This window comes from Cyprinus carpio, chromosome B20 (assembly GCF_018340385.1).
Source record: "Cyprinus carpio isolate SPL01 chromosome B20, ASM1834038v1, whole genome shotgun sequence".
Taxonomy (NCBI): domain Eukaryota; kingdom Metazoa; phylum Chordata; class Actinopteri; order Cypriniformes; family Cyprinidae; genus Cyprinus; species Cyprinus carpio.
In genome coordinates, this window is record NC_056616.1 from 5,598,056 (window position 1) to 5,623,467 (window position 25,412).

Below are 25,412 nucleotides of genomic sequence, written 5' to 3' on the forward strand. Positions count from 1 at the left end.
CAATCCAATAGAGCAGCTTTGGGATGTGATGGAACGGGAGATTGGCAAAATGGATGTGCAGCCAACAAATCTGCAGCAACTGCATGATGCCATCATGTCAATATGGACCAAAATCCCTGAGGAATATTTCCAACACATTGTTGAATATATGCCACAAAGAATTAAGGCAGTTCTGAAGGCTAAAGGGTGTCCAACCCGGTACTAGCAAGGTGTACCTAATAAAGTGGCCAGTAAGTGTGTGTGTATATTAGTGAAGGAGCAGGCCTTGTTCTCTGGATTTGTGGGGGGTTGAGGCCATAACAGCCTTCAGAGCACAGGTGATGTAAACCTACAGAAGAAACACGATCAGTAAAATAACATTCCCACAGAACTACAGTCCAAATTACATACCAAGCCACTATCAACTTGCTGGAATCTGAAAGCCTCTAACTGAAACTGCAGCTTGTCATTCTGAATTTGATGCATGAACCTGGAAGTGGACCCTGTAAACTTTACATCTACCAGGCACCTGAAGGGAGAGGGGAGAAAAAAAAGGCTAAATAAAAACACCCCCACAACAACCGACACACGTCTTTAGGCTCAGTTTTCAACATGGAATTTCAAGGAGATTATTTACTAACCCGTGGTTCTCAAAAAAAGAATATCATGGCGAGATGTTCACATCAGGGGCCACAGTAGCAATACAGTCATCCACAAATATACGCAGAGGAACATGGCTGTACTGCTTCACAGAAGTTTCAATGTTCAGGAGCTGCCCTAGGAAGCACCAACTAGACGGCCTCTCAAGCATCCAGTCATCTGAGACAAAAGTCATGTTGGCAACACATCCTAGACACTTCTAAAACTCATTTAAATACATATTACCAGTCATAAGCTTCAATGAGAAAACCACAACTTCCTCTGCAACTTTAGTTGCAGCAAAAGAAGCCCGAGAGGGGAACAAGACATCACTGCTGACATTGTGCAACCTATCATTATAAGTAAAACAGGAATAAGTAGTATTACTTTTGATCAAACTTAGACAAAGATGTTTCTACTACCTTGAATAGTGGCACTAAATTCTAACAACTGCTGCATCAGTTCTTACAATGGGAGTTCCTACTAAAGCCTCAGGAGTGTAGAGGAGATTGAATATGTATATAAGCTCATTATCAACCATCTGAAAGCAGGACAAGTTTTGAGCTATTGGACAGACCTAGATTTTACACTTACAAGTGACCCATATGCAGCCACTTACCACCAGAGAGCTGACACACGTCTGAAGCTCATATTAGAGGTCTTCACAGTGCACCCGATACCCGTCGACCCGGGACCCGTACGGGTTCGGGTCTATATTTTAAATGATCAGCTGGGTCCGGGTCGGGTCCGAATCTATTACTTCGGGTTCCGGGTCTGTTTAACATTGTGTGTAATACCCGTGCGATCTGAGTCATCGGACTCGGAGAACACCCGGCCGTGATCAGACACTGCTTGTGTTTTTTGTAACATGCAACTTGTAAAATTAGGAAAAGAAAAGTGTGAGCCAAAAAAAAGCGATCTCTCTTTCTCTCTCTGCCGTTAGAAGCAGAGCGTGCAGACTCAGAGTTAATGCAAGTGCACGCACGGTAATAATGGATACGTTCATGAGCGATGTGTGAAAAAAGCTATAAAACAACGAGTATAAAGAGGTAAAACCTACGGGCACCTCTTCTGTCTGGGCATCCTTCATGCATATTGTAGATGAACATCAGAAAAAAGTGAGTGCAGATGTTCGTCTATATATGCATGAAGGATGCTCTGCGTCGAGTCTGAATCTGACCACTAAAACTTTAAGATTAAACAGTTCATTTATATTATTATAAAAATGGGAGAAAATGTAAAGCGTAATGTAAAATAGCCTAAGAAAAGGCGCCACTGAAGATTACTAATACGTGTGACGCACTGTTGAAGTTTGATTCAGCAAAAACTGGCACATTGCATCTTTTAAAGCATACCAGGTCGTGTGGTAAAAATTTTTTGACCCAAGGTAAGACAAAAAGTGGTATTTTTTGAAACAGGTTTATTGACTTGTAATAGGAATTTATGGTGGAATATGTGACAATCGGGTCCAGTCGGGTCTGTGTCTTCCCGGCAGGTTCGGGTCCAGCTTTCAAATAATAGACGGGTCCAGGTCGGGTCCGGGTAGGCATTTCTCGGATCTACATGGGTCCGGGTCCAGCTTTTGAAATAATAGACGTGTCCGGGTCGGTTCGGTGTAGTACATTACGGGTCTCTTTCGGGTTTTTTTTTTTTTGGACCCGTGAAGACCTCTAGCTCATACTCAAAGATAAGCACTTGAGTTTCTGGATCCTCCCCTACAGCTGCACAGCCTCCTAAACTGAGAAATGAATGATTCACCAGCTGACCAGTCCCAAAGAAGTCCTTCTTAACCTCCACACGCACAAAGTTCTCCCCACATTATGCTGCAACACTTTCAGTATGATATGATATATGATCCTGGACGCCTAGTTCTCCAGAGAGTCCCCTGACCGGGCAGACCCTGTTGAGTCCTCCAGCACTCCGGTGGCCAGACGTGGCAGAGTGTCCGGCTCCAGGCCTTTTTACCCAATGAATTCCTGAAATCTGGTGTGAGGCTAGTGCCCATATGAGTGACCCGGTTGGGATCTCATATGTGTATTTCCACGGTACAGTTACTAAGGCCGTATTTCCCCTGGCAGACCACGTTCTGCCATCTCTAAATCATGCAGCCATGAGCCATCTCAGAGACTGAAATGTGCAGTAGGGCCCCTCAGGGTTAATCCACATGAGTAAATGTCACTTAACCTCCTCTGGGAGGAGGTGACTGCGCAGTGTGTCCTCTTTCAAATGGAAGGGCACCCTTTCCCAGTGTTATCCAAATTCTACTGTTGGGTTGTGAGGAACAACTGTAGTTGACCTACTCTGTGTATAGCCCGGTTCTATCGTCTGCCTTATAGAAAGGATTAGGAGGCCTACACAGGGCACTGGAGGGGGCAGCACCTGTGGCGTGTTGGTAGGAAACCCGAGTGATGTCGAGTGTGACCGACTGAAAGGAAACGTCTCAGTTACGTATGTAACCCTCATTCCCTGTATCACCACTGAGCTGCACGGTCACTGGTTTGGCTCCTCAGCGAAAGCATGAATGAATGCGGTGCACCTGCTGCCTCTTAGGCCCCATTTACACTGCATGGTTCAAGTGACCCAATTCCGATGTTTTCCTCTCATGTGGCACAGATCGGATATGACCAGTGAACGTGTAAGCAGGAAAAAAAAAACATGCACATCTCCCCCCACCCCAACGTTCCTGCCGGCCCGAGACTCGCATGGGATTCCGATTTTCTCAGATCGGATTCAGGCCTCATTCCATATGTCGTAAAAAAAACCGCATAAATCGGATATGAATCGGATACGTGCATTTGCGTGTGCCATGTAAGCAGACAAATCAGATATTCCCCAGTAAATGCGAGTCGTACGTCATTAAAAAAGTGACGTCAACTCAGGTGGACACCACCAACTGAGATCACATGACTTATTATAGGCGCGATGGAGGTAGAAGGATACACACAGTGGAGCAATGCAGAGGTTTCATGTCTTTTAAGTCTTTGGGGCGAAGAGACAAAAAAATGCAGGGTTGTTACAGAAATAAACCCGTGTTTGAAGACATTTCACAAGATATGGGGAGGCACGGTTTAAGCGCTTTTTTCTCCGCCGTACGAGACCAATGTTTTGTTGATTTTTTTTGTTGACTTTTCAAAATATTGTGGAAAGCAAAACACTGTATAATTTTATTTGCATCTGCATCCATTGTATTTCATAGTTTCAGCAGTGTATAGTGTAAATGCAAAAATCGGATACGGGTCACTTTTAAAAGATGATGTAAGCAGGTCGTCAAAAAAATCGGATATAGTCAGAAAATCGGATTTGGGTATCAAGACCTGCAGTGTAAATGCAGCCATATACTCACACTGTGATCAGAGGTAGCTGGATGCAATAATCGCATGCCAACACCGATATCACTGAGCCAGGCAGTCATCCCCACATGTCTCAAATCCACAACAATCATACAAGTACCAAAGAAATCATCTGTGTCCTGTCTAAATGACTACTGTCCCATAGTGCTGACTCCAATCATGATGAAGTGCTTTGAGAGGTAAGTCATGCACAACATCAAAACCAGCCTCCCCAACACCGCTTGATCCGCTCCAGTTTGCATACCGTCCAAACCACTCTACAGACGATGCAATTTCCTCCATCTGGCTCTTACCCACCTAGAAAACAAAGACTATGTTAGAATGCTGTTCATCGACTTCAGCTTAGCATTCAAGTTTGCGGATGACACAATGGTGGTAAGTCTCATCAGCAACAGCGATGAAACGCACTACAGAGAGGAAGTAGGAAGTGGCACAACTGGCGGAATGGTGTGGCACTAACAACCTGTCCCTCAATGTGAAGAAGACAAAGTAGGTTGTGATGGACTTCAGGATAAACTCCGTTGATCACCCCCCACTCCTCTGAAACCCCACACAAACCCTCTACCTCCTGAAACATGGACCATCTCTTTTGTTAATAGGAAGCTATTCTAATTTCAATGTACATATTTATAATGACAATAAAATGTATTAATTCAAATAAAATGATTTACAAACATGGAGCTTGATACAGAGAGTGTTTCATTTTTAATTAAAGAAAAAAAAAAAGAAAACTACTTTGTCCATGTTGTATGGTCAAAGATAGTAAAATTGTGATGTAATGGAAGCAGTGCAATCTTTTCTTCTGTACTGTTACGTGCATCTCTGAAACAGATTATTGTGAAGAAATAAAACTTAAGGTGGGGTCCAAACATGAGCTTGCAGTTTACTGCAAGAAAATGGATGGTTTTAAGTGGACTAAATTATTAGAGAAGTCTGGCATAAGTTACCAGAAAGACCTCTTGTTATTTCATTGGAAGTTATATTTTAATTTTTTTTTTTTTTTAAAAAGGTTGAATAATTTACAATTATATCTAGAAATTTTGACTATAGGCAAAAACATGAGTTTTCTACATGAAAGATGTTACAGTTCTCTCTAATAGGGAAGAATTAAGTAATGTAAATTGTAGAACATTTATGAGGATATTAAATGTAACAGGATAGTTTAAGGTTCCAGGATGCATGCAACTACACTAAGTGTTTCATAGCTAATTTGGACCATGTAGAACAACCCAAAACACACTTATGGTACAAATAGGAAAACTGGGTAAAGTTTATCCTTCCTGCAAGTGAACATTTAAATGCAGTCTTCATCAGTTTTTCCCCTTCATGCATATATAAGGCCATCACACAAGGTTGGTCTTTGACTTGTAACTATTTATTATATAAAATAAAAAATAAAAAAAACACCTGTATGAAAAACAGATTTGAATGGATGTTAGATGTCACTGTGATGAGTAATTTGTTAAGTTCACTTAATTAAATTGTGCAAACTCGTAATCTTAACTTAATTGAATTAAGTGTCATTTAAGTCTTATTTACTAATATATTAACAGTATCCCTTACTTATTTTAAGTCCTATTTACTTAAGCCATTTAAGTTTAGTTAACTTAATTGAAGCGGTGATCTGAGGAACATTGAGAATAACTATACCTAGTTTAAAAAAAAAAAAAGAACACAAATGTAAATCAGCATCGTTATTTGTTATAGTTGTTCATTAACAATGTTTAAATCAGCAAAAAAAAAAAAAAAAAAAATTATAGTAAAGAGTTGTAGGGTACAACGGGGCTAAAGGCACACCTTAAGAAAAACAGTGCTGTTAACTGCACCTAAAATGTATAATTGCAGAAAAAATCTATACAATGTATTGAACATTAATGGAGCAACAGATTTTGTGTTAAAATAAATCATTCAAGTTGTTTATTTTGTTTAAAAATCTTATATATGTATGAGGATGCAATAGAGGCCTTGTACCCCAAACATGGGTTAAAATGCTTACCAGCATGGGGTAAAAGGCAAACGGAATTGATACAAATATTTCAGCTAATATATATATATATATATATATATATATATATATATATATATATTATATATATATATATATATATATATATATATATAAAATTGTTGTTCAATAAATGTTGAAAAAAATATGTTGATATAAAAAAATATATATTTTAAAATACAGAAACAAAATCATTTTAATAAGTAAAGATTCTGAAATTATTGAAGGTGATCCAATAATTGAATATATATTTACAGTAGTAACAACAAATGAAATTTTATTACATGATATGATTATTATCATAATTTTTTAAATATGATGGTTTCATTCTTAACATGGTGATTATCTCTAATATGGACACGCAACATAATGATATTTACCATCTGAATCTAACCATGCCATGTCAACAATTGGAAAAGTCAGCAATCTATTAATTATTGTTACTGTGCGCCTTTAGCCCCAACAGCGGGGACGCTTTTTACCCCAAATACCATACTTTTATATATTCTTTTGTTATTTAAAAACTGTTGCTTTAATTATCTTAAACAAAACTAAAAATCATAAAGACCACCTTTGTCTCAAAATATATGCATTAAATTTTAACGATTCTAATTTGCTACTTAAATCTATAACATTTTAAAAAGCATAAAATATTAGATCAATTAAGCGAAGAATCAACTTTGCGCTGCTGCGCGCAAAAGCAATAAGGATCAGACAATTATCATCTTATGATAATGATGAAGTCATATATCCTCTTCTGACTATTATTAATTCATCATTGTCATTAGGATATGTCCCCAAAACATTCAAACTGGCTGTTATTAAGCCTCTCATTAAAAAAAAAAAAAAAAAAAAAAAAAACGCAACTTGACCCCAAGGAACTAGTTAATTACAGACCGATCTCGAATCTCCCTTTTCTGTCCAAGATACTAGAAAAAGTAGTATCCTTACAGTTATATTCCTTCTTAGAGAAAAATGGTATCTGTGAGGATTTCCAGTCAGTATATAGACTGTATCATAGTACTGAGACTGTTCTCAGAGTTACAAATTACCTGCTCTTATCATCTGACCATGAATGTATCTCTCGATTAGTGCTACTGGATCTAAACTTCACGTTCTCAAAACTCTGGCAATTTGATAATACCTAGAATATCAAAGTCAACTGCGGGTGGCAGATCCTTCTCCTATTTAGCGCCAAAACTCTACCTAACATTGTTCGGGAGGCAGACACACTCTTGCAGTTTAAATCTAGATTAAAGACCCATCTCTTTAACCTGGCTTACACATAACATACTAATACACTTCTAATAACCAAATCCGTTAAAGAATTTTTAGGCTGCATTAATTAGGTAAACCGGAACCGGGAACACTTTCCCGTAAGACCCGATGTACTTGCTACATCGTTAGAAGAATGGCATCTACGCTCATATTAGTCTGTTTCTCTCTTATTCCGAGGTCACCGTAGCCACCAGATCCAGTCTGTATCCAAGTCAGAGGGTCCCTGCAGTCACCCAGATCCAGTATGTATCCAGCCCAGATGGTGGAGCACCCTAGAAATGATCTCTACAGCCCTGAAAGACAGCGGAGACCAGGACAACTAGAGCCCCAGAGACAGATCCCCTGTAAAGACCTTGTCTCAGATGACCACCGGGACAAGACCATAGGAAACAGATGATTCTTCTGCACAATCTGACTTTGCTGCAGCCTGGAATTTAACTGCTGGTTTCGTCTGGTCAGAGGAGAACTGGCCCCCCGAATGAGCCTCGTTTCTCCCAAGGTTTTTTCTCCATTCTGTCACCGAAGGAGTTTTGGTTCCTTGCCGCTGTCGCCTCTGGCTTGCTTAGGTGGGGACACTTTATTTACAGCGATATCGTTGACTTGATTGCAAATTATTGCACAGATACTATTTAAACTGAACTGAGCTGCATGATGACATCACTGAATTCAATGATGAACTGCCTTTAACTGTCATTTTGCATTATTGACACACTGTTTTCCTAATTAATGTTGTTCAGTTGCTTTGACACAATCTTTTTTGTTTAAAGTGCTATATAAATAAAGGTGACTAGTAGTTTTATACTGCAAGTATACTCAATTTTTCTTTAAGTGAACTTTACATCATACTTTAAGCATACTACTATATCCATATTTAGGTTTTAATTTGTATATATTTTGTTATATGAATATCTGAACATACAAAACATCCAAAGAAAGAACAGGGTATCTGCTTGTAAACAAAAACATTTATTCTAGCTTCATGCATTCTTTTTTTAAACACTTGAATGTGGGTAAGTTTCATAAAAAATAAAGAAATAACATTTTGAATGAAAAGCTGAAAAAAAGACTATGAATTGGATTCAGAATGTTAATCAAAACATAGATGGAGTCAATCAACACTCCAAAGCTTGACAGTAATTATTACCTCTTCATCGGTCAACATTTTATTCCATAACGTTACAGTTTTGATGCTGTTTCATGTGAGATGATTGTGTTAGATTAAATGTGTTAGTATCTGTTGTTTCTTTTTCTTCTTCACTTGTGTTTTTTTTTGGGGGGGGGGGGGGGTTCTGTACAGAAGATGTGTACTACCACCCTCTACCGTATAACATTGAAAACACGGATTCTTGGAGCACAAGTATAGCTCAAATATATTTAGAATTTGTCAGTAGGCCTATAAGTCAAGTATACATAAATGTCATCTGAAGTATATTTCTGATGAGTACTGTACATAAAGCCCATTTCTGAGAAGTACATAAAAAGTAAACTAAAAGCATACTTTCCTATTTTTAGTTTAAAAGATGTATACTAATAGCACACTTGAATAAACTTCTTTTCGTAAGGGTGCTCTTTCAGTTCTTTGTCATCAGTTAGGGACCTAGGTGTGCTATTTGATAGCAATCTTTCCTTTGAAAGCCATGTTTCTAGCATTAGTAAAACTGCATTTTTCCATCTCAAAAATATATCTTAATTATGACCTTTGCTCTCAATGTCAAATGCAGAAACAATAATTAATGTGTTCATTACCTCAAGGTTAGATTATTGTAATGCTTTATTGGGTGGTTGTTCTGCACGCTTAATAAACAAATTCCAGCTGGTCCACAATGCAGCAGCTAGAGTTCTTACTAGAACCAGGAAGTATGACCATTTTAGCCCGGTTCTGTCAACACTGCACTGGCTCCCTATTAAACATTGTATAGATTTTAAAATCTTGCTTATTACTTATAAAGTCCTGAGTGATTTAGCACCTCAGCATTTGAACAAGCTCTTGTTGCATTATAGTCCTCCACATCCGCTGCCTTCTCAAAACTCTGGCAATTTGATAATACCTAGAACTGCAAAATCAACTGCGGGTGGCAGATCCTTTTCCTATTTAGCGCCAAAACTCTGGAATAACCTGTCTAACATTGCCTGGGAGGCATACACACTCTGTCAGTTTAAATCTAGATTAAAGACCCATCTCTTTAACCTGGCTCACACATAACACACTAACACATTTCTAATACTCAAGTCCGATTTTAAGGCTGCATTAATTAGGACAACCGGAACTGGGAACACTTCCAATAACAAACAATGTACTTGCTAAATTGTTAGAAGAATGGCATCTACGCTTATATCAGTCTGTTTCTTTCTTATTCCGAGGTCAGCGTAGCCACCAGATCCAGTCTGTATCAAGATTAGATGGTCACTGCAGTCACCTGGATCCAGGAAGGTGTCCAAGTCTACATCTAAATACTGGGGTGCCTCAGGGCTCAGTTCTTAAACCACTTCTCTTCTCTGTCTACATGGCATCATTAGGTTCTGTCATTCAGAAACATGGCTTTTCATTCCACTGCTATGCTGACAACTCTATCTCTGATTCCATCCTGATGATACGACGATAGCTGCTCGCATCTCAGCTTGTCTAAAAGACATTTCTTGCTGGATGAAGGACCATCACCTTCAACTCAACCTTGCCAAGACAGAACTGCTTGTGGTTCCAGCAAACCCATCGTTTCATCATAATTTCATCATCCAGTTAGGCACATCAACATAACTCTTTCAAAAACAGCCAGAAACCTTGGAGTTATGATTGATGATCAGCTGACTTTCTCAGACCACATTGCTAAAACTGCCTGGTCCTGCAGATTTGTTTTATTCAACATCAAGAAGATCAGGCCATTTCTTTCGGAACATGCGTCACAGCTCCTTGTCCAAGCTCTTGTTCTGTCCAGGCTGGACTATTGCAATGCTCTCTTGGCAGGTCTTTCAGACAGTTCTATCAAACCTTTACAATTGATCCACAATGCGGCAGCAAAATTAATTTTTAATGAGCCACAAAAGAATGCACGTCACACCTCTGTTTATCAATTTGCACTGGCTACCAATAGCTGCTCGCATAAAATTCAAGGCATTAATGTTTGTCTTCAAAACCACCACTGGCTCGGCACCCCTTACTCCAGTCTTATGTGCCCTCTAGAAACTTGCGTCCTGTAAGTGAACATCACTTGGTTGTGCCATCCCAAAGCAGCACAAAATCACTTTTACAGAATTTTAAACGAAATGTTCCCCCCAGTGAATGTCCTGCCCAACTCAATCTGAGCAGTCCTTCAAGAATAGACTAAAAACACATCTCTTCCATCTTTATTTGACCCTCTAACTCTAGCACTCTCTAATCTAATTATATTCCCTTTTTAAAAAAAAAAAAAAAAAAAAAAAAAAAAAAAAAAAAAGCTTTCTAATCTTTTTGAATTCTGTTTTCTTTCTATTACATTAAGTAACTGGCATCTATTATAAATCGCTTTGGATAAAATTGTCTGCTGAATGAGTATATAGAAAATATTTACATGTGTAAAATAAATTATATACAAGTATATTTATACATTACATTTTTCTTAATTATACATTCATATGTATTTATACTGTATATACCCAAATATACACAGTACACACAAAACAAACTCAAATTTTGGTTGCAATTAATCATTCAACAGCATACTGACAATCCATTTAATTTAATGAGATAGTCCACCAAATTAAAATTCTGTGTAGTACTTCTGATAAATACAGAGGAAGTCAATCTGAGTCAGTATTGTACATCACTGTAACTGCATGATGACATGTAAATCACAATGCAAAACTGCATAGAATACAACCAGATCACTCAAATCTCATTTGAGAAAAAAAAAGTAAATTTTGTAATGTTAATTGAGATGTTAGCAAAACTAAAATGCATTGAAAACTTTTGTTCAGATTAACAATTTTGTAGGCCTATTTCCTTAAAACTAGGAATTCTGTATTGATCAGTTTTTTAAACCTTAATTTAATACATTAAAGTTTTCAGCTTACAACTTAACTGATAACGTCCTCACAAAGTTACCAGTACCTTATTAAATTGTCTACATATTTAACTGATCAACAAGTACAGGTAAAAACTAACATCGTGTCTTCATGAACTACTGAAGAACAATTGCAAATAGCAACTTAATCCATGTGATGTACTACTAGACCCCTTTGATTTCCTCAAACTACAGGGAAAATGTATGCCTTGTTTGAATCAGTTCCTAAAACCTACCAGATATTTTAATAGGTAAATTTGTTGCTAGGTGCATTTAAAAAAAAAAAAAAAAAAAAAAAAAAAAAAAAAAAAAAGTCTGAAAAACTCTAGCAAACAATTGGCAAGTTGAAAACACTGATCCAAATCTTGATGACATCAGTGGTGGCATGGCTTGCACAGGCAGTCAATGTAACCTTAACTAGAAATTGAGCAACTGGGACTTTTCACACAAAGATTTACTAGATCCACATCAGTAAGGTAAATAGCAGCATATAAAGTTGGCACATTTGTTAGATTTTACAGTTGCTACGCACTAGTGTTCAGTAGGTTTTCCAAAAACTAGTGCACAAGTTTTAAGACTCCTTTTCCACTTCTCTAGCATTTTAATGGTCTACTACGGTTTCATATTCACTTGAAGTGAAAGTAATGGTTGTCAGAAAGAGTCACAAGTGTCAGCATCACTAGTAACTAAACGTCCATGCAAGGTATCAATGCAGGTGCAAGACCATGTCAAGATGTAAAAGCCCAACTCTATCCTCTAGAAAAAAAACTCAAGGTGTGCCACAGTATTGTTTTCAGGTCTTTATTGGCCACTTCTTCCAATCCACATCAAATAGAGACTACAATGGGGCCAATGGTTGCCTTTCCTTCTGAAACAAGGCCTTGGGAGGGATTTAAAGAACAAGGTATGGTCATAGGTTTAGCTGCAGAGAATAGACCTTAGAATACATCTTCACCTGAATCAGACAGTGCTCTCCCTTTCCTGTTGGAGCCACATGTGGAATCACAGCACATGCACACCTGGTCGTTGTCATCAGCAGAAAGCCATCTATAAAACAGAAATGGTTACCCCATTCAGAATACATCTTATGCGATGTAAGATTATTGTCAGGATATACCCATTTGCAAAGGAGCAAGCCTTGTTCTCTGGACTTATGGGGGTTGAAGCCACAACTGCCTTCAAAGCACATGTGATGTAGACCTATAAAAGCACTTTAAAAGTAAACATTTTGCATGCAGGGGAAGAACCAGCCCTTAGTAATGAATCACTACATACCTGAGCACTATTTGACTGCTGGAATCTGAAAGTCTCCAATTGGAAGTGCAGTTTGTTACTCTGAACCCGGTGCATAAAACTAGAAGTTGAACCTGTAAGCTTTGCATCAACCAGGCACCTAAAGCAAAGAAAAATTAGGTTCTGGCAACACAGGAGGTCAATAAGTTAATCCTAACACACCCATGGTTCTCAATAAAGGAATATCGTGGAGCAGAGTTCACATCAGGGACCGCAGTAGCCACACAACTGTCCACAAACAAGCGCAAAGGAACATGGTTGTACTGTGTCACAGAAGCTTCAACTCCCAGAAACTGCCCTAGGAAGTACTGATTGGATGGCCTCTCAAACATCCAGTCATCTGCGGGGTGACGAAAGAAAAGTGTCAGTGGCATTTTAGAGCCCATTCTAAAACAGACATTTAAAAGCTTACCAGTCATGAGCTTCAGTGAGAACACCAGAACTTCCTCTGAAACCTTTGTAGCAGCAAAAGGAACCCAAGAGGGAATCAAAGCATTGCTGCTTACATTGTGTAGCCTAAAACGGAGGAACAAACAAATTAGGAACCTGTAGTGAAACAGCTTCAACTTTTTTTTTAGTACCTTGAATAGTGGCACTCAATTCCAACAGCTGCTGCATCAGTTCTTACAATGGGAGTTCCTACTAAAGCCTCAGGAGTATAGAGGACGGTAAACATATAGACCAGCTCATTGTCAGTCATCTGAAATGAAATTAAGTCTATGCAGTAACTTGACTCCTACAGTCAATTACTACTGTAATAAGAGTTATAGTCACTCACCTTTAGAGAGCTGCCACATGTCTGGAGCTCATACTCAAAGATAAGCACTTGAGTTTCTGGATCCTCCCCTACAGCTGCACAGCCTCCTAAGCTGAGGAATGAAGGATTGACCAGCTGACCAGTCCCAAAGAAGTCCTTCTTAACCTCCACATGCACAAAGCTCTCTCCACATTGTGCAGCAATACTCTGTGCAGGGGTAGGTACATGCAACTCAAAAGGAACAACTGGCTGTTGGGGTTCTTCTGGTACTACAGGAAAATGCCAGGTCAAAGGTGCCACAGGAGCCTGCATAAGCTGTTTAGACTAAGTGCTTCCAGGTTCTTGGAGTTTCCGTGGATCTACCCAAGTAGGACTCATTAAAGGTCTTGAAGGACTAAAAGAAGCTGACGTCTGTAGACTTTGGACAGCTTGCTGAGGAGCTAAAACTGTTGACTGTTGTTGTTGGAATCTTATTGGAGCCTGGCTTTGTTTAAATCCTGACCACTGTGCCAAACACAAGTCAACTGCAATAAGCAGAAAGATTCCAACACTAACAAAATCCATCAATCCTATTGCCATAAAACTCTGAAAACCTCAAGATGCTTGTTGTGTGCCTGTTGTGCCTTTTTCTAGAGCAGGAAATTGCAGTGACTCCATCCCCTTTTGACAAGCTTAATAGTTCTCCAGACTTGCTTCTTAATTACTATTCCTGTCAGGAGATCACTAACAAGATTGGTTGCAGTCCATATTGGTTTCATTAGCAAACTTTTTTTTTTCTACGTAGTGATTTCTTTGTATTTCTTGAGATATGACAGTTAAATGAGATAAAAATATTTTGATTGTGTACGTATTGCTCTTGTGAGATGTAGCATGTCATATGCAGTGAGAGGTACCCAGTTGGAAATAAACACATACATACATATACATGTTTATGTCTCATCACACAGTAAAGCCTCCCAATGATAATCCAATGCCATATAAACTCCATGTGCAGTTGTGTTCTCACAGACTCTGTCAACTGCCAAACAAACAAACAACAAAACACTTTCGCATCCTCTACACTTCAAAACAGCTTGAAAACATCCACAGTTTGCTATTAAGGTCCCTGAGTTGCAGCCTTTAATATCCCATCACTGTGGCAAAAATGAATTAGGGAAGTTAATGTGATTTTTGCATTAGCAGATTAGACACGTCTTTCATGCTCTCATTCCCATATTAGACCACAGCTAAGCCTGAATAGCTTTCTCTTTGTGCTTAACCTCATAATGTCAAGAGGACCAAACTCACTTTGAATGTGGTGGGACAGGTCTGTTTTTTCTGAATGAAAAAGTTTGAAAAGTAGATGAGGAGGAGGATTGGGACACTGTATAATTCTCATGCTGGTTTGATGTCACATTACTGTGTGCGTTTAAGTGCTCAAGTTCAGCAGTGTCCACATAAACTCTCTGATCTATTGTATGGTCAGTTTTGCATGAACTTTTCAATTAATATGTGTATTTTGCATGGATTCTAGAAAATTCCACATAGATGGAATGCAAGCGTACAGTCATCGTAGAAAACTGGATTTTACTTGGTCAATTGAAATGAAAGTATTCAGAGTAGGCTACTTTGTAAACAACAACTTTGACCAAATTAAAAAGTTATTCTATGCACTAAGGGGCTGTCATGGGCTAATGGTTAGAGAGTCAAACTTGTAATCTGAAGGTGGTGGGTTTGAGTCTCAGGTCCAGTGGGGATTGTGGTTGGGGGGAGTGAATGATCAGCACTCTCTATACTACAACTGAGTTGAGACTCTTGAGCAAGGCACTGAACCCCCAAATGCATATAAAAACTATCATCTAACATATTTTGCCTTTTGTTACTCATTTCACATGGTGAAAATTAGATAAACATAGCATAGGTCTTTTACATAAGGACCTTATCAAGAGTCTGTTTAATACTAAGGGTCAAAGTAAGGGTAAATATAAGCATATGAAACGTCATAGAAAAAGATTAAACGTGTATGAATGAATAACACTTAGCTAGGAACTAAAACACTCTAACAGCCATTAAGAAGACCCTATAAACCAGTCAGGAGACCTTACCAATCACTAGGAGCTCACAGTAACTGGTTGAAATACACTAGCAATGGACCACAACATCACATCTATCCATCTAACTAGGTCTAATGTGTCTGATGAGGTCTAATGGGGTAAGATCTGATCTAAGGGGGTCTGATCAGATATAATGCTATATATAGTGCTCCTGTAGCTCAAGTGGTAGAGCATTGTGTTAAAAAGCGCAAGGTTGGGGGTTCGATTCCCCGGGAACACATGATAGGTAAAAATTGATAGCCTGAATGCACTGTAAGTCGCTTTGGATAAAAGCGTCTGCTAAATACATAAATTTAATTTAATTTTAATTTATAATGGTGTTTGAAGTGGCCTTTAAGGATTTGATGAGTTCTAGTCTGGTTTGATCATATCTAATGGTGTCTAATGTAGTCTCATTCACCCTGATACAGCAACACTGGCTCAACCAATGACAAAACCAATTAGTTTGGGGCGTGACAATAACATTTTTTGCTATTCCATTTGGTGAAGTATGGCAAATATGTATACTGTATACTGTTTCATCACTACTGTGAAGCTATAGCTGGAGTAAAGCTGGGGGGGAAAGCATCTGCTTTCTTTTCCATTTTCACATAATTTCCAAAAGGACTCTTCTTTTTTCCAGGCACTCACCCTGTCCCAGTGGGTGTTGCTGGGTAACTGGGCTGGTTATTGGCCTGTCCAAACACAGGCCAAGTGAGATGAAGCTGAATGCAGCAAGTCAACAACTTACTTTGCTCCTGCAAACCAGCACCTGACCTCTGAGCCAATGCAACTCTCACAGGGGAACTCTTTAATCATGGCTTTCTTTCTGCACTCAGTTCGACCGAGATTAGATGACCAAATAAATTAGGTGCTGAACAAGAATGTGAGGAGCAGGGATAGAGAAAGTCAGAAAGAATCTTACTGAATCACACAGCAGATCAAATGCTGTTGCACTCTTACAAAGATCTGATGATTGTGTAACAGAGGGGAGTCTAGCTAATACAAAAGATTTTGACCCTGTAGTAAACCCTAGACAGAGGATAAGAGACCATGGCAAAAAGGAGAGAAACCAAGGTATGTGTTGAACTTAAGATTTTTGCGCAGACTACTTCCTTCAACAAACACCTTCATTTCTGAAAGCCATGGTCTCCACACCACACGTCCTAATCCAAGAGAGGCTTGCTTTGTTTTTGTTTTGTTTTTTTAACATTGCCCTCTCTGAGACTGCAATTACAGACCTGTGTCAAAAAGCCATCCCTCCATGCTTTTCATTAGCTTCACTCTTGCCCTCAGTCCCTGCAACTCTAATACACTCGCTTTTGGAGACAGGCTTAAGGAAAACTCCATCTTAGCCTCTGACTGCCATCCCCTACACAGCATTGATTGATCTGTCTTTGGGCAAGCCACGCTAGCTGTACATCCAAATCTAAAAGCAAACATTAACAGCTGTCCTCACCGCCTTGGCCCTTTTCAATGTTGTGCAGCGAGGTCATTTGTCACCAGAACAGAGTAATGGTGTTTGCCGGCACAGGGTAAGGTTGCTTCTGCATACTGCATTATAACACAGAGAGATTGCTCCCCAGAGACAAGCATGAGAATATAAATGATCAGTTTGTTGATGGTGATGGTTTGGTTATTTTCTCTTCTGGGTTTCTCAGGATGCAATTGTGCTGGACATTTTTACCTGTGGTTTTGAGTGAGTATTTTAACATTTACAGTACATAAATTCAGGCCCCTATTTTAACGATCTAAGCACATGGTCTAAAGCGCACATCTATCTTTATGGCATAGGCTACTACCATTCAAAAATGTGGGGTCAGTAAGATCTTTTTTCTTTTCTTTTCTTTTCTTTTCTTTTCTTCAAGAAATTAATACTTTTATTCAACAAGGACAAATTAAATTGATCAAAAGTGATAGTAACATTACATTTTTTGTAACAGTAGGCCTACAATAATATAACAATATCTATCTATCTATCTATCTATCTATCTATCTATCAATATATATATATATATATATATATATATAGATATATATATATATATATCAGGGGCATTTCCTCTGAGGCAGCAAGGGAGGCAGTGTCTCCTGAAAAGAAAACAAAAATGGATATTACAAAAATGAAACAACACAAATATTACTAATAAACATGGTATTAAAAGTATAAAGGTCACTAATTTTTGTAAAGAAACACTGTCCAACAGCGACACCTGCAGGTAAAGTTACAGCTGAGGCTTGCCTCCCTTCAGTCCATAGATTTTCAGCAATGACTTCATAGCATGCCATGGGCTTAGTGGGGGGGTAATGAATGGGGGACAATCACGTGGGAGGAGGCAATGCCTCCATCGCACTAAAATTGGATAAGATCAGTTATGATTGGATGTAATTTGTTCATGTGATAAATCCCACCTCTTGCGAGCTCTCGTGCTGAATGAAGAAAATTATGCCATTATTGACTAAATATTAAGTAAGTTAACCACTCACCTGCTTAGATATCACTGCTGTGTCACATCAAAATAAAGTCAAGTCAAGTCAAGTCACCTTTATTTATATAGCACTTTTAACAATACAGATTGTACCAAAGCAGCTTTACAATATCAAATAGAGAAATAGTGTCAATGCAAAAGGACAATAGTAAACACTCAATTTTCAGTTAAATGCAGTTCATCATTGAACTCAGCGATGTCATTTCCAGCTCAGTTCAGTTTAAATAGTATCTCTGCAATCAAGTTGTGTCCCCAACTAAGCAAGCCAGAAGCTAAATCTGCAAGGAACCAAAACTCCATTGAAGACAGAATGGAGAAAAAAAAAAAAAAAAAACCTTGGGAGAAACCAGTCTCAGTCGGAGGGTCAATTCTCCTACATCCAGATGAATCAGCAGGTTGATCCATGCTGTAGCAAAGTAAGATTGTTAGATTATGCAGAGGGATCATCTGGTTCAGTGGTCTTGTCCCGATGACCATAGGAGACAAGATCTTCACTGGGGTTCTGTCTCTGGGACTCATCTAGTTGTCCTGGTCTCCGCTCAAATTCAGGGCTGTAGCGGTCGTCTAAGTGCTGATCCACCATCTGGAATAGATATGGACTCGTTCAGGGTGACTGCAGTGACCATCTGATCTGGATACAGACTGGATCTGGTGGCTATGGTGACCTCGGAATAAGAAAGAAACAGACAAATATTAGCGTAGACGCCATTCTTCATATGATGTAACAAATACATTGTGTGTTATTGGAAGTGTTGCCAGTTTCTGGTTGACCTAATTAATGCAGCCTAACAATCCTTTAATGGATTTGCGTAATAGAAATGTGTAAGTGTGTTATGTGTAAGCCAGGTTAAAGAGATGGGTCTTTAATCTAGATTTAAACTGACAGAGTGTGTTTTGCCTCCCGAAACAGTGTTAGGTAGATTATTCCAGAGTTTGGGCACTTAAAGGATTTGCCGCGTCATATAGTTTCTTATATTGACTATTCATTCCGTTAGTTTTTCAAATTGGTATGTTTTGCCAGGCTGCAAATAAATATAGAGCTGAGTATCATCAGCATAACAGTGAAAGCTAACACTGTGCTTCCTGATGATATCTCCCAAGGGTAACATGTAAAGCGTGAAGAGTAACGGCCCTAATACTGAGCCTTGAGGTACTCCATACTGCACTTGTGATCAGCATGACATCTCTTCATTCACTGCTACAAATTGATGGCGGTCAGATAAGTATTATTTGAACCATGCTAATGCACTTCCACTAATGGCCTAAAACCTGAAATGGCCTGAAAACGTGATGACCATGTCAGGTAGTGAGCATTCAGCTTAATGAAATGTCTGTGACAGTGTTTACAGGGCTTTTATGATGATGACTCGAAAATAAGTTGACTATTAAAAAGAACAGCTGAACATCAGTTCACTATTAAAAAAAAACGGAGCATCTATATTCCACTTTGCTGGCAGAAACTATTTACAGTAACTCCGCCCATCAATGTAAGGTTACTACAAAAGACAATAGTAACTTAACAAGTTCAGTAGTGTAGATAGTAAAGTGCGTAGCAAAGTCATTTTTGATGCGATCGACCCGGGTTCAATTCCACCCTTTACCTATTTTTCCCCCTCTATTTTCCCCCTCATATTACATCGGGTAGGTGTAGGGAGGGCTTATATTGTCCCATTGTGGGATCCATTTAATAATTTGAATTAAAACTATAATTTACACTTAATGTGTTATAATTGCATACTGTTTTTGTGTTTTATAATGTTCTACAATATAAGGTGCAGATAATTGCCACTATTTTAAATAGGTAGTATAAATAGCAGAAAATCCTGCTATTTTAACATAGTGCAAATAGAATCTATAGTTATTTGGACTTAGTATATATATATAACCATGAAAATGCGAAGAAAACATAAAGAGTTACAGGAAAATGAATTTGAAAGAGTGTTAAGGTGTGAATTAGTACTAGTCAGGTGAAATCACTATCATACTAATTATATTATAAGAGCAGACTGGCTGCTATAAAAGGAGGGAAGAAGCACTTCCAATCATTGTGTTTTTGTTAGCAATGGTTACCTCCAAAAGAACACGTGCAGCCAAAATCCAAGTGAATCAAAACTGCATAAAAAGAAAATAAAACCCAAAAAAGAATATACCACATCAAAAAAAAATTCAACGGATCAACAATTAACTCAAGGAAAGAGGTTCAACTGCAGTGAAGAAGTCTTAAGGACATCCCAGAGTGTCTAGCAAGCACCAGGACCATCTCCTCCTGAGGAGTCACCTACAGAATCGTGCAGAACAGTGCAGAGCCTGCTCGGGAATGGCAGCAGGTTGGTGCATCTGCATGTACAGTGAGGCCAAGACTTTTGGACAATGGCCTGGTGTCAAGAAGGGCAGCAAAGAAGTCACTTTTCTCCAAGAAAAATTTTGAGGACAGACTGAAACATCTGCAGGAAGTACTGTACAAGGATTGGACAGCAGAAGACTAGTACAAAGTTATTTTCTCTGAAGCTTCCTTCTGACTGTTCGGGACATCTGGAAAATCGATTGTTCAGAGGTGAAAAGGTGAACTCTATCATGAGTCCTGTGTGCCAACGGTGGAGCATCCTGAGACCATCCATGTCTGGGGTTGCTTTTCAACCAAGGTGCGTGGGCTCTCATAATTCTGCCCAAAAACACTGGCATGAATAAAGAATGGTATCAAAATGTCCAGCAAGAGTGACTTCCAATGATCCATGAGCAATTTGGTGATCTGTGCATTTTCCAGCATGATGGAGCACCATGTCACAAAGCAAGAGTGATAAAGAAGTTGCTTGAAGATCATTACACTGAAATTTTGGATCCATGGCCAAGCAACTCCCTGCATCTCAGTCCCATAGAGAACCTGTGGTCAGTCCTCAAAAGGCAAGTGGACAAATTGTGATCAACTCTGAGAACTAAAGGCAAGTATGGATCACCATCAGTCAGGATTTGGCCCAGAAGCTAATATCCAGCATGCCAGAGTGAATTGCCAAGGTTATGAAGAACAAGGGTCAACACTATAAATTGACTCATTATATACCATTTATATCATTTTTTTTTTTTCAATAAAACCCTTTAAAACGTATGATATGCTTATAGTTTTTCAGTATACAATAGAAACATGTGGTAAAATTATCTACAAATACTGAAGCAGTAAAGCACAAAATTTATGTCACTGCCAAAACTTTTGGTCATGACTATGTATCCATATTCTTTCAAACCATAGGACTTATTTTGGTTGGAAAACTTCAAGGTTTATGAGCCACTTTCCTCTGAATGTGTTCATGCCTCGTAAAGACACTTGCTCACTTGTGATGTCAGCTACTGCTCTGCACCAAACATAATTACTGTACTGTCTGTGATCCTGTTGAGGTAAAATGGCTAAATGCATTCACTAGCATCCATTATGAAACAGGACAAAGTTATTTTCTCTGCTTGACACAGTCACCAAGAAGATGCTTTTTAATGCAAGGAACGGTCAGTAAAAAAGAACAAAAAAAGAGTAAACTCTATTTTCTCCATGTGCACTGACTTATATTTATTTTTCAGGAAAAAGTGTTTTCTAATGTATCATCTGCCTGCAGGGCCTTCGTCAGACAGCCCAAAATCATTCCCAGACATGAAAAATGTACCCACATCACTAGGGCTGAGATGCCGGCACCAGCTTGCCAAAGTGCCAAGGGTGCTAAACGGTTGGTTAATAGCACTGTGACTGAACCAGCAGGTAGGTGTGTGAGAGCCCCCATGAATTATTGCTAAGTCACACCTGAAAACCAGCGTGAGTGTTTGCATACACATGGATACACAAACACTGGCCATCTGGTGAAAGTCTGTAGCACTTACAGTAGATATCATACAGTCATGGCACCAGGACCTGTAGCAGAGAGATGGTAGGCACCAAGAACCAGCGTTATTAAATGGCACAACATACCATTAGGCACACCACTGTTAATTATCTAATTTTCATGGCAGCAAGTTTTACATATGCATGCTAGTAACTTGGGGGCATGGTAGGTCCTGCAAATGGTTATTTGACATTACTGTTGTAAGACAGGATTTCAGACGGTAATATATAACAATATTGTCTCCAATTCACCTTTTCTCAATGTATCTGATTTTTTAACTGAGCTATTTTTTAGAGTACGGGTTATTTTTATGTGTACACAAAACATTTATATAAACAATAGATACCCTCTATTAAAATATAGGTATATAGTTCATAGTGTTATATAGTGCAATATTTATCTCTTTGTTGTTATTCAACTGACTTGTATAAGTGCACATTTACACAGATTATTAAATTTAGTATTTTACATTAGTGACACTATTTTTCTCTTACACACACTAATTTTTAATCTATCATGCTGTGAAAAATATAGTATAATAACCCTCACGGTTTGCCAATGTTCATTTTAAATGCATTTTTTATTACTGAGATAAAAAGGGTATAATATTATAGCAAATAATGTCTGTCCTGCCTTGAAGACATTCTCTTCATGTGTCAGGAATGTGACTGTCTTACAGGTTCTCCCAGAGGGGCTCCTCCACCTGCCTTGGCTGAAGGATGTTCCTCCTAATTATGACAGATGTTTTGCAGGCCGTGGGGCAGAGAGCATTAGCTTCACACACTGTGAGAGAGAGAGAGAAAAGAAAAAAAAGTCGGGAAACAGTTCTGAAAAAAAAAGTTCTACTTTAAATTTGAAATTGTACTTTACTTTGTACTTTAAATTGTAGAGAGCTACATTTGGACAGTACTAAGCAGTCGAAGTAGATATTAATTCTGGCAGTGACAGGATGCTTGTTAGACTGACCCTCTGTTTGCAGGACTAACAAGACCCAGTGCCAGGCTATCTTCGATGAGGCAGTCGCTGCTGAGCTTGGACAAAGTTTGGAACTAGTTGGGTAAAATAGATTAGACTTGGGGCATGTTTTTATGTGTTGTTGTGATGTTTGGGGGTGATTTAAAAGCACTGTACTTAGATGAGGTCTCTGGGATAATGAATTGTAGCAGATGATCTCCTGGACAGTGTACAGGTGTCTTAGGAGAGGTGTTGTTGTTGAAGAAAGATGAACAGTGCTGTCTCTGTAACATGGGGAACGAAGATCCCAATCTCCACAAGCCTTAAAAAAATGACAACAAAATACATTTCCTCCACTGACACTCACTCACTCACTAGCAGTTGCAAAGTGCCTTTGTGTGGGTTGGTGAGGTGAGATGAACTTATGGCAGTTTGTTAACAAAGCATCAGCAAAGAGCTTGCAAATGTAAATGATAAGGGCTGGGGATGGCTACCTATACATTTAATTTTGACCTCATAGTATACAATACAGTACATACAGCTGAGGATTTCAAGAAGATGCTTCATCTTGATTTGTTTTATTTCTAAAAGCTTCGCAAAAGAGGATACCATATATATTGTTAAAATTGCGATATTTTTATTTATATATATCTATCCATCTATCTGGATGATTCAGTGATATGTTAATGTATTTTCATGCAAAACAATATACACAGACATTTGTTGTTTTTTTTCAACAAATGTCGAGTATGGGACACCATACTTGGCCATGCGTCATGTCACTTTCACACACACATACACACACACACACACACACACACACACACACACACACACACACACACAAAGAACCCCTGTAGGGCTGCTGTCCTATAGATTTTAGTTCCAACACACTCGCCTTTCTAGTAAGTCTGAAGGCTTTGATTAACTGGTTAATTAGGGTTAAAGCTGAATTCTGCTGGATAGTGGCCCTTTATCAAGAGCTTTGGACACCCTTGCAATACATATTCAAAAAATATCACTGCTCTTTCTGTTGCCAAACATTAGTGAAATAAATTCGTAGTTAATGTGATGAACAACACGTGTGAATTTGAGTGAAACATATTTCATATTATATCAAACATAATTGCAAAATTAATTTAAGTACTAAAAATCACTTTAGGTGCTGTGTAGGTTCCTAATACTTTTGGGCCCTCTATTAATGATAAAGGTGTGTGGATATTCTGCCAGGGCTGCAGAGGGCTGTAGATCCCAAAACTAAATATTTACTGTTACCATACTGTGGAGCAAGCCATTTAAATTCCCCCAGCACTGCAAATCATTTTGGTTAGAACTAGAAGCCCTGATAAATAAACTATTTCAAATCCAACACAACATTTACAGCATTTAGGAATCATTTGATATATATATGCAAACATTAACTCTCTGTAGTTTTTTATTGGTATAAAAATATTTAGTGCGTGAGACAAGCGTGCGCGTTTCCTGCGTGCGTGTGCATTTGCATTCTCTTGCGTGCTCCCACAGGACTCTCTCACTGCCTCATTAAGCCGCGTCAGTGATCTTTTCATTAACTTTTCCGTTTAATTAGGTCGCAAGAACTACCTCACATGTCACGGCAATAGACTTGATTAGCGTTGATCTGAGCGTCAACAGACTGCAGTGAGTAGATTTCTGAATGATGAAAACGTAAGTGCGCATGTTCATGACAGTAACGTGATGATGTATCAATTAGAATGATTAGAAACCGTTTAAATGTATTTTTAGAATGGATTTAACGGAACTGTTATTAGGCTACTTTTTGAGTTTAGTATCTGGCCAGTTAAAGCACAATGTCTATTCAGGACCATGGAGACTTCCCCAAAGTGTTCCAGAAAATTCTGGAGGCTTTTAATATGTAAAGAATCTTACACAGCCACTCAAATACTCTATAGATCTACACAGGAAAAGTGATGTTAAATGTAGGATTAAAATGGATAGTCACTCTTGAAGATAGCTGAAGGGGAGTCCTGACAGAAAACGGTATGTTTGTCTTTGTACGTCTTTAAATGGCGTGTTTAATGTAAGTAGTGGGCGGAGCCGCGAAGCTCGCGAGCTCAGGAAAGGCTCCAGCACCTCAGTCGAGCGAAGGAGAGCGAGCTCTGGATGCGCGGATTATCCCGCTACACTGGATTTGACCTCAGCATCACTCCATCCGCGCTCCATCACTCGCGATGTGGATTTAACGTTGTTTTTTTTAGACAATTTGTAGAATAAACCGGATTTTCCCTCGGTGGAGTACAATCTTTATCATATGAGGTAAATCAGAACTACTTTAAGAGATTTAGAGAGTTTCACAAATGCGTTTAATCATTAACTTACATTAGGCTACATTATACAACAATATTTCTGCCGCTTGTGTATTCATAAATATAATTTTTTAAACACATTCGTGAAATTTCTCTGGGATAGCTATATTCTTCTAATCCAAACGCTTGTAATATAATATTTGAATGCTTGTAATATTTATGGATGAAAGATACAGAAACATTCTTAATTATTGTATCTTATAAATCTTATTATTCCTATGTCCTAAACGTTTCTGAAATATTTAATGGATGTTTGAGATCTACTTTCAATGGCAGAGAGGAGACTGAAGGATGCATGCAGCAGTCTGAACATGATCAGCTACCCCTCTCTCTCTCTCTCTCTCTCTCTCT

General features: G+C 38.6%; 2 protein-coding genes and 1 pseudogene across 29 annotated transcripts in view; 1 reads left to right on the forward strand and 2 right to left on the reverse strand.

The window, feature by feature from the left end:
- Nucleotides 1-247: 247 nt before the first annotated feature.
- Nucleotides 248-1,708, reverse strand: LOC122141138 (annotated as a pseudogene).
- A 10,174-nt stretch (nt 1,709-11,882) lies between these two features.
- On the reverse strand, nt 11,883-13,972 carry LOC109086494 (zona pellucida sperm-binding protein 3-like). 3 transcript variants are annotated; one of them, XM_042747139.1, is made up of 8 exons: nt 13,360-13,972; nt 13,163-13,281; nt 12,994-13,097; nt 12,846-12,921; nt 12,564-12,681; nt 12,406-12,488; nt 12,244-12,335; nt 11,883-12,168 (listed from the first exon to the last, which is right to left on the reverse strand). In XM_042747139.1, exons 1-8 carry the CDS (start codon nt 13,648-13,650, stop codon nt 12,116-12,118), a joined length of 936 nt encoding a protein of 311 aa, XP_042603073.1. In that variant the 5' UTR covers nt 13,651-13,972; the 3' UTR covers nt 11,883-12,115. The 3 variants fall into 3 exon arrangements, with proteins under 3 accessions (XP_042603073.1, XP_042603072.1, XP_018956388.2); XM_042747138.1 differs by having other exon boundaries at nt 12,009-12,168; nt 12,744-12,921; nt 13,163-13,230; nt 13,360-13,971; XM_019100843.2 differs by having other exon boundaries at nt 12,009-12,168; nt 12,744-12,921; nt 13,360-13,970.
- A 10,849-nt stretch (nt 13,973-24,821) lies between these two features.
- Nucleotides 24,822-25,412, forward strand: part of LOC109102711 (neurexin-3b) — a 332,713-nt gene continuing 332,122 nt past the window's right edge. For 18 of the 26 annotated variants that reach the window (XM_042746624.1, XM_042746637.1, XM_042746625.1 and 15 more), the window contains exon 1: nt 24,823-25,011. The gene's annotated coding sequence lies outside the window, so the exon portion shown is untranslated. Of the gene's footprint in view, nt 25,012-25,412 lie in introns of all 26 variants that reach the window. The other 8 variants (XR_006157472.1, XR_006157473.1, XR_006157474.1 and 5 more) reach the window with 1 other exon arrangement.

What these genes read in the sequence shown, in the direction of transcription:
- LOC109086494 (XM_019100843.2), bottom strand. Translation starts at nt 13,650, where the DNA reads ATGCAGGCTCCTGTGGCACCTTTGACCTGGCATTTTCCTGTAGTACCA. An exon ending in ATTGAGTGCCACTATTCAAG is followed by an intron (nt 13,098 to 13,162) that starts GTACTAAAAAAA and finishes CCTCCGTTTTAG; the next exon opens with GCTACACAATGTAAGCAGCA. An exon ending in CTCACTGAAGCTCATGACTG is followed by an intron (nt 12,922 to 12,993) that starts GTAAGCTTTTAA and finishes GTCACCCCGCAG; the next exon opens with ATGACTGGATGTTTGAGAGG.